Here is an 8,619-nt window from a genome sequence, read left to right as displayed (position 1 = left end):
AAGCCTTTCACGTAAGGTTAAACTGATGAGATATTGAAATGTTATGGCATCTATAACGGGTAAATATGTTTCTTCATAATCGACTCCAGGTCGTTGTGAGAATCCTTGTGCGACAAGGCGAGCCTAATCTTTCAACTTCATTTTGGTCATTCTTTTTTCGCACAAAAACCCATTTATGACCAACTGGTTTTATATCAGCAGGTATTTGGACTACTGGTCCAAAGACCTCTCTTTTAGCAAGTGTGTTCAATTTTGATTGAATTGCCCCTTGCTATTTTGGCCAATCAGATCTTTGTCGACATTCTTCGATAAATCGAGATTCAAAATCCTCACTATCTTACATAATGTTAAGTGCAACATTATAAGCAAAAATATTATCCACCACTACTTCAGATCGATTTGAATTAATCCCATCACCAGTAGAACTTATTGAAAGTTCCTCGCTCACTTGAGTCTCGGGTTCAGTAATTTTTTCAGGAATCTCAGAACTAATCAGATCTTGGGTCTCTTCAAGAGATCCCTTTATAGTATCGTTTTGATCATTTGTCGATTTTCTTTTTTAAGGATTTCGATCCTTAGAACCCAAAGGCCTACCACGCTTCAGGCGTGCTTTAGGTTTACTAGCTCTCATGCTAGTAGATGGTCCTGTTGGGACATCAATTCGAATAAGCACATTCTCTGCAGAGATATGTGACTTAATTATCCTTTTCAAATCAGTAAACGCATATGGCATTTGATTTGCTGTCGGATATACTTGATTTTATTTTACGTAGAAGTCATTTTTTGTTTTCTTTGACAAACTGAATAAGGTATATAATCAGTAAACTTCGGAATGAATAATTGGTCAAAAGTTACATCGCAAACTAAGGGCATCTTAGTAAAATTGTTGGTCTAAAGCTAAATTTTAAAGCTAAATTTTAACGAAAGACATTAAATATTTTTAATAGATTACACATGTGAAAATAGTTAGCGTCGCCTTTCTTTTTATCCTTTACTTGACATAGGGCCGTTTGGATTGGCTTAAAAAAAGTGGCTTTTAAGTTAAGTGCTTAAAAACACTTTATAAGTGCTGGAACTTATTTTATAAATAAGCAGTTACGTGTTTGGATAAAAGTGCTGGAACTTAAAACAAGCTGATGAAGTGTTAAAATGACTGAAATATCCTTAAAGTTGTTAACATTATAAAGAAGATGATGACCATAATTTTATATTTTCCATTCATAACTTTAAATTCAGGGGTAACACGTAAATTCATTAAATGATTTAATTTTAGAATATAGTTGCACCAATTAAAAAAAAGGAAGGATTCAACAACCAAAAAAATTAAATGTTATGGAACCAGAAAAAGAAGCCAAAAGAACAATATTTACAAAATATTGGAATGTATAAAATATTATTTAAAAAATTATTGTTTGCTTCACGTTAAGAACTTCAAGAAATTGACAAATATTGGAGAATGGAAAAAAAAATAGTATGTTGTAGGGTTTTTACTTAGGGGTAATTTCGGGATTAAGAAAAATTATAAGGGATAAGAATATAATATCTTTGGTCAAAGCAATATGGCTTTTAAGCCAATTTAGAAAAAGTTGGGTTTTCCAACTTATTGATTTTGGCTTTTTTTAAGCAGATTTTAACTTTTTTTAAGTCCATTTTTTTTTGTTGCCAAACACTTCCACAAGTTAAAAACTGCTTAAAAGCTGGTTTGCCCATCCAAACAGGCTCATAGTAGTATTGTTATTTATATTGATATGAGTTAATTCAAATTAATAAAATATTAATCATGTGTTTGCAATACATTACCTTGAATTTTATTGTAAAAAATTTCATTTACGAACATGAACATTTGAATAGTTTAATTCAAATTTGAAAATATTCTACTGTTAATAAGTGGGCGGTCTTCCTTTCTTATTTTTTTTATATAAACTTTAATATTTGTCCAAGCAAAAATAAAATAATAAAATTCAGTATTACAAAATTTTGAGCCTCAATATTGGGAGAAATTCAAAAATAGCTAGATTTACAAGTGGTAACTGAAAAATAGCCACAATTTCAAAAGTAATCAAAATTTAGCCACTTTTCATGTAAAGATAAATCTGAACGAAAACACTGCTCCAAATCCGAAAAATATTCCAGCATAATATACTGGAGTTCCAGTATAATATACCGGTCCAGCATAATATGCTGCAAGTTCATACACAGGTGCTCCAATCTCCAGTATATTATGCTGGAACTTTCCGCGTGTTGGAGTTCCAGCATAATATGTTGGAAGTTCATACACAAGTGCACCAATCTCCGATATATTATGCTGGACCGGTCCGTGTTGCAGCAAAATAGCGGCTATTTTTCAATGACTTTGCAAACACTGACTATTTTTCAATTACTAGTTCGAAAACTGGGTAGCCATTGCTATTTTTAACTCAATATTGTACTCCTCTTGACCCGCCCCTGCAAACACGGTCTTTGTGAAAGTAACAAAAATGAAGTTTCAGTAGCTGGTCGTATGCTGTTACTTAACTTATGGAAAGACTCTAGCAACTATTTCGGTCCACCACTCGACAAGTTCAAAGGAGAGAGAGAACACTATGATATGATAAGGATCATAATCATAAATTGATAGACAAAAAGAAAAGAAGAAAAACAAAACTGAAATTTTTAATTAATAATGGCACAACTGCAACGTCCTGAGAAAGTTGATGAATGTATTCGAGAAACTACACAATTTGAAACTAAGGATGTTAGCAAAACCAGTAATAAGAATAATAAGGAGGATACCGCCTCCTTTAAATTCAATGTCCAAGCCCCTGAGTTTGTGCCAAGATCCCATACTACAACAACCCCAATTTCAAGTTACTTTTACCCATATTTCCAGTATCTTTCTGGGGGTACTGCTGCTTCTGATTGGTTATATGTAGGTGATCAAGATACTATTTCCTATGTTTCCAATCAAAGTTTCTCTGCTGTAGGCCAGAGTCAGAAAGATGTTCTTCCTGAAGAGGTCAAGAACAAGATCATTAAACAGGTCATTGCTTTTTCATTTTTAGTAATTTTTCACTTCTTGATTGGTGTTGCATTGCTCCTGACTTGATCTTATATTACATTCTTCTTTCCTTTAAATCTTGCGTTGTAGAAAAATTTTGCTACTTGGGTTTGTTTTTTTCCTTTTTCTTCCATCTGTGTCCAAAACCTACTAGTCCTACTAAGCCACATTTGCATTTGCGTCATAGAAAGACCGAAGAGGATTGTATTCTCAGGACTTGAACACGAGACCTCTAATGAAGGATGAAACAACTTTTATCGTTCCACCGTGCCATTGGTTGGTTATTTGAGTTTGTAGTTTGACACTCAAATTAAAGGTCTCATTTTACAACAACAACATAGCCAGTATAATTCTACAAGTGGTGTCTCGGGAGAGTAGTGTGTACACAGACCTTACCTCTGCCTGGCGAGGTACTCAAAGGTCTCATTTTGACGTCCCAAATTACGTCCTTGTCATCCAATCAGTCACATGAGGAGAAAATGAATTGTTTGAGAGGAGTGAAATACAATGCATGGAATCCATTTATTAATTGCTGAATCAATGTTAGATGTCTGCATATATATAATAAGAACCTAGACCTCAATAATGCAATTTTTGCACCAAATCTTTCTCTAGCATGGTTCGTTTCTGCAAGCTTATTAGCTTTTGTTTCTTTTCATTTCCCCACATTCGTGTCTCCATAATCTGATGGTTAATATATATTTATATAGGTTGAATACCAACTTAGCGACATGAGCTTGCTGGCAAATGAGAACTTATTGAAACAGATGAATAAGGACCCCGAAGGCTTTGGTGTGTATATATAAGTAATTTCTCAATCTTGTTTTAATATCTTTTTTTCTTTTTAATTTTAAACATGTGTGTTACTGCAGTACCAATTTCTTCTGTTTCGACTACAAAGAAAATCAAGTCCCTTATCACCAACCAGCAGACTCTTGCTCATGCCCTCCTGTCCTCTACAAAGCTGGTACTTTTATAATTTCCATTTTCATTTTTATGTATTAATTTCCTTATGAAAATCGATAAACGACTTAGATTTTATTTACTCGAACGTGTTCTTGAAGATTGTAAGCAATGATGACAAGAAGGTTAAAAGAAGAATTCCATTTACTGATAAGGATAAAGAAGATTTGCAGGTACACATATTCACTCATATCTTTACTCTATAGTTTTGAGTAGGTTCATTTTTTAAAGTGCTAATGCCCATTGTTCTCTAATTTCCTTTTTACAGTTACGGACAGTTGTTGCTGAGAATTTACCAGATGATCACTCTCATCACAACATTGAGAAAATATTCAAGGTAGCTGGAAGGTGATATCTTGCCCCTTTATTTTTATAATTTTGTTTCTTAACTATATTTCTTCTTAAGCAAATTAAACTGACTTGTTGTATTTCCTATTCAAGTGTCAAAACCATCCGTGTATGCCATCCCCAGGACCCAAACTCGTCACGTGCTAGAGGAGACATTGGCATTAGCAATAAGGTATTAAAGACGAACTCGAAATAATTTTTTTGTCAAACTCTGCCCCCTTAAGAAGAAAATCTCATTCTTTTTTTCTTTTGGGTTCTTGTTAATTTTACTGTGAAGCTCCATGCACTGATTGAGTTTGAGAATTCTGAAGCAGCAGAGAGAGCAGTATGTCAATACATTTAAGCTCCAATACTAAGTTCTTGTTTTACTTGCTTTACCTTTTAGTTAAATCTATTTAGTATTTGAACTAAACAGGTAGAGAAGTTAAATGATGAAAGGAACTGGAGAAAGGGCCTAAGAGTGAGATTGCTCCTTAGACGTTCAGTAAGTCTGATTTTACTCTCTCCTCTCTAATCACTTTTGTTTACACAATGTGCTTTATTATGCTCCAACTTAATTACTCCCTTGATTAATTTTATGAAATGGTGTTTATATTTTACAGCCAAAGTCTGTTCTAAAGAGCAGGAAGTCGGATTTTGATGGGTGTTTTGATGATGAAGATTCTGAATTGACTGAAGACTCTGATGGCAATAATGTAAGCAAATGTCATGGCTAAACTATACAAAAAGTTACTACTTTCTCTTCTGATGGCAATAATGTAAGCAAATGTCATGGCTAAACTATACAAAAAGTTACTACTTTCTCTTCTGATGGCAAGTTTTGTATATGGAGGATTTAACATATATACACTTCTAATGTAAAGAACTTTTACACTATTTATGCGTTTTAACACGTCGTAGCAGGAAACCTGCCTTATCCTTGGAAGCTAAACTTGTGTTATTACAAATGCTAGGTTGAAGAAAGCATGGCAACAAACAAGAAAGGATGGAATAAAGGGCGGGGGAAACTAAGATCGCGTACTCAAATTTATGGGGGACGGGGACTGCTTGCTGCACTTCCACAATGCAGCAGTAGTCCTAGCCTAAGTGAAGGACCAGTGAGACAGGTTACAAAAGGGCCAAGAATGCCAGATGGAACTAGAGGTTTCACAATGGGAAGAGGGAAGCCTCTCGCAAGTACTAATGTTCAATCCAGACTACATGTGGCCTAAATGGAACTTTGATCAATTTTCCGTTGGTTGCTCTGCTCTATTCATTAGAAAATAGTCACCAATTTTTTTTTTGGATTTCCGAGTTTAATTTTTGGTCGAGAAAATAATGTTATGTTCTAGTTTTTCCAACTGTTTTGAGCATATTTATTCAACATATATAGCAGTATATAGGTCCTATGGTCCATGACGAAGGTCATGGGCTTTCCCTTTAGACTATTAGTAACTTGTTTTTGTCCTGGAATTTATCTTTCATCAGATATTTATACATCCGAGATTTTGATTCAGCTTCTATTTTTTCGTTATTATTCATGATCTACCATTTGTATGCCTTTGCTTCTCCTGAGTCCAACAGCAGAGATACATGTTGCGGTAATTTAATTATCAATCATAATATTTGCGACATTGCTAAGGTTAGAAAGAACTAAAGGAAGCAAATAAGCAGAAGTTCAGGGTACTCTAAATCAGGAACATATTTAAATTTTATGTATATAACCAATGGTTGCAATTTCTATTCCGGAATTCATCCAACTTCCCAGGTAAGAGTGGAAAACGGGGCGGGTCGGATCGGATATGGTTCGGGTCGAAAACGGGTAATAAAAATGGATAAATTATCTTATCCGGCCTATATTTAATACGGTTAAAAAACGAGTTAACCGGCGGATAATATGAGTAACCATATTATTTATGACTTCTTGAATATAATCACTTTTGGTAGAATTCCTAATCTCCCAAACTTGAGGAACCCCCAATTTGAGGTTTTACAAATGTAAAAGTTAAACCCATTGGTTATCCATTTTCTAAATGAATAATACGGTTCTTATTCATATTTGACCCGTTTTTAAAAAGTTCATTATCCAACCTATTTTTTAGTGGATAATATAAGTGATTAACTGTTTTATTTTAACCATTTTGCCACCACTATTCCCTGGTATTGAAGATTCTGATCTACAAAAATCTCTTTTAAAATATTAACTAAGTGTTCCAATTGATAAAGCCTCTAGAACATAAAGCTTCTATCGTTTACTCCCTTCAATCCATATTATTTGTTTTTTTAAAATGTTTTTACACATTTCTTGAGACTTAATCATAAAGGTATCTGTCTAAATATCTTTCATCTCTTTCTTAAACGTTTTATTTAACTATCACTCCACTAATTGGAGTTGTAGGGATATATTTGGAAAAAAGATACAATAATAAATAACTTCTTGGTTTCTTAAAATATCAAATATCTTAAAACAAATTCAGTTCAAAAACATAATATTTGGAAGTATTCATTATAATCTGGAATTTCTTTAAACACAGATGCAAAGAAAGGACATCTTTCTACTTCACGTTTCCATCAATCTGTTTAAAAAATAACCAAGACTACATATGACCATTGATGATGATAATCCAAGAGGTCAAGCATATTAAGGCCGAGGGCTTAGAATGAGTAAGATAAATAAGTTAAGCAGAGATAAAAAAAATAATGGCCCATTAGCTCAGTTGGTTAGAGCGTCGTGCTAATAACGCGAAGGTCGCAGGTTCGAGACCTGCATGGGCCAAATCTATTTTGTTTTTCCCTTTTCCCTTTTCCCTTTTCCCTTTTCCCTTTTCCCTAGACATTACCCCTACCCTTACCTAAGCAGGAAATCATCAACTTGTAATTTCCTGTTTCTCTAAGTCGAAGGTACAATTGAAAAGTCACTTTCACTACGGAACAAACTGATTTCCATTGTGAGGTAATGCACATTAGTTTTGGTGATATCATCTTCCATTCACCCAATTTCTTAGTTTCTGACTTTAAAGATTCAATCATTCTTAGTTTTGGGAGTTTTATTCAAAGTACAGTGCTACTTCTCATTTTACTTAATGGAATGGCTGCTTATGTTTACTTATAATGTCTAATATATGGATGTGAAAGAAAGTAATTAGTATAACTTAGAATGACATTTGTTCTGTGATTCATTGGTCTAATCCCTTTAATCCGCATTCCAATAGGAGACAACATCTTGGCTCTAGTGGAATGAAGAACTGCACATCAATAGCTAATTGAACCACTAACAGAATACAAAATTCAAAATTAAGCTTTTTAAGTGATGCACGCTCGTCTATACAATTTGTATATTATGTTTATGCATATAATACCCACAGATACATGTAATGCTGTGCTTATATTATTAAGCACATCGCATTGCTTGTTTTATTTTGTTTTTTCCACTAGTTATTAAAACTTCTAGAACAGAGTGGCAATGACAGTACCGTGCACTATTTGCAACTCTTTCAATTAAATGGAATTTCAGCACATGTTTAAATCTCTTTCAATATTAGTTTCCATCTCATTTGATAAGTGGACTTTCATCATCAATTCTTTGTCATCTACTCAACTTATATTATTGGGAATTACTTCTGTAATGATCTCCACTTCAAGTACATCGAATAATGGCTGATTTAGGTCATAGGTATCAAAGTTCAACATCTTCAGCGGCCAGTGCCACAGAAATACTAATTTTCTAATAACCAGACCATTGTTTATCCTAAATTATTATATAAACTTATCTGGTTTAAAGCTCAGACTTATTGTTGTAGCAGAAAGACGTGCTTGTAACACTACGTACCTTTCTGAATAAAATCTAGATTTAATATGCGAATATGACTCAATAACTTATGGACTATAATGGTAGTATTAATGTCCCAATCCATGTGTTAATACATGTAGATATATGATAAGTTAGAGCGTTAGATTATCAGATATAGAATCACTTTCATCTATTTAACCGATGTTTTCACTGATTCTGAATGCTGAAAATAGCATGTTCTTTTGTGTTAGTTGTGAAGGCTGTTTCATTGGAGTATCTTCTTAGGAGCAAAAGTAAAAGGAAGATTTACATCTGATCTAAGTTAAACAGAAATCTTTTGCTCTAATTGTACTTTTTTCTTGACTCCAGTTCCCAGATCTCTGTGTTTCCAAAGGTACTACTCCAACACGTGTAATATAAACAAAAATGAAAACAGTAAAGGTGTTAATAAAAGGTGTAAAGAGATTATAAATCTACTTCTCAAGGAACTTACTTATTTGTC

At 33.6% G+C, this 8,619-nt stretch overlaps 1 protein-coding gene and 1 non-coding gene across 2 annotated transcripts; both read left to right on the top strand.

Moving 5' to 3' along the window:
• The first annotated feature begins 2,575 nt into the window (after window positions 1–2,575).
• LOC104116545 (la-related protein 6C) lies at window positions 2,576–5,843 on the top strand. The gene is made up of 10 exons (XM_009627426.4): window positions 2,576–3,019; window positions 3,748–3,829; window positions 3,910–4,004; window positions 4,102–4,173; window positions 4,269–4,348; window positions 4,442–4,520; window positions 4,626–4,673; window positions 4,764–4,832; window positions 4,951–5,043; window positions 5,302–5,843. Exons 1-10 carry the CDS (start codon window positions 2,663–2,665, stop codon window positions 5,557–5,559), a joined length of 1,233 nt encoding a protein of 410 aa, XP_009625721.1. The 5' UTR covers window positions 2,576–2,662; the 3' UTR covers window positions 5,560–5,843.
• Window positions 5,844–7,029: 1,186 nt separating this feature from the next.
• On the top strand, window positions 7,030–7,103 carry TRNAI-AAU (transfer RNA isoleucine (anticodon AAU)). Its single transcript has one exon. It is a non-coding gene; the product is annotated as a tRNA-Ile (tRNA).
• The last annotated feature ends 1,516 nt before the right edge of the window (window positions 7,104–8,619 follow it).

Source organism: Nicotiana tomentosiformis, chromosome 1 (assembly GCF_000390325.3).
Source record: "Nicotiana tomentosiformis chromosome 1, ASM39032v3, whole genome shotgun sequence".
Lineage (NCBI taxonomy): Eukaryota > Viridiplantae > Streptophyta > Magnoliopsida > Solanales > Solanaceae > Nicotiana > Nicotiana tomentosiformis.
This window is presented reverse-complemented; position numbering and strand designations above follow the sequence as displayed.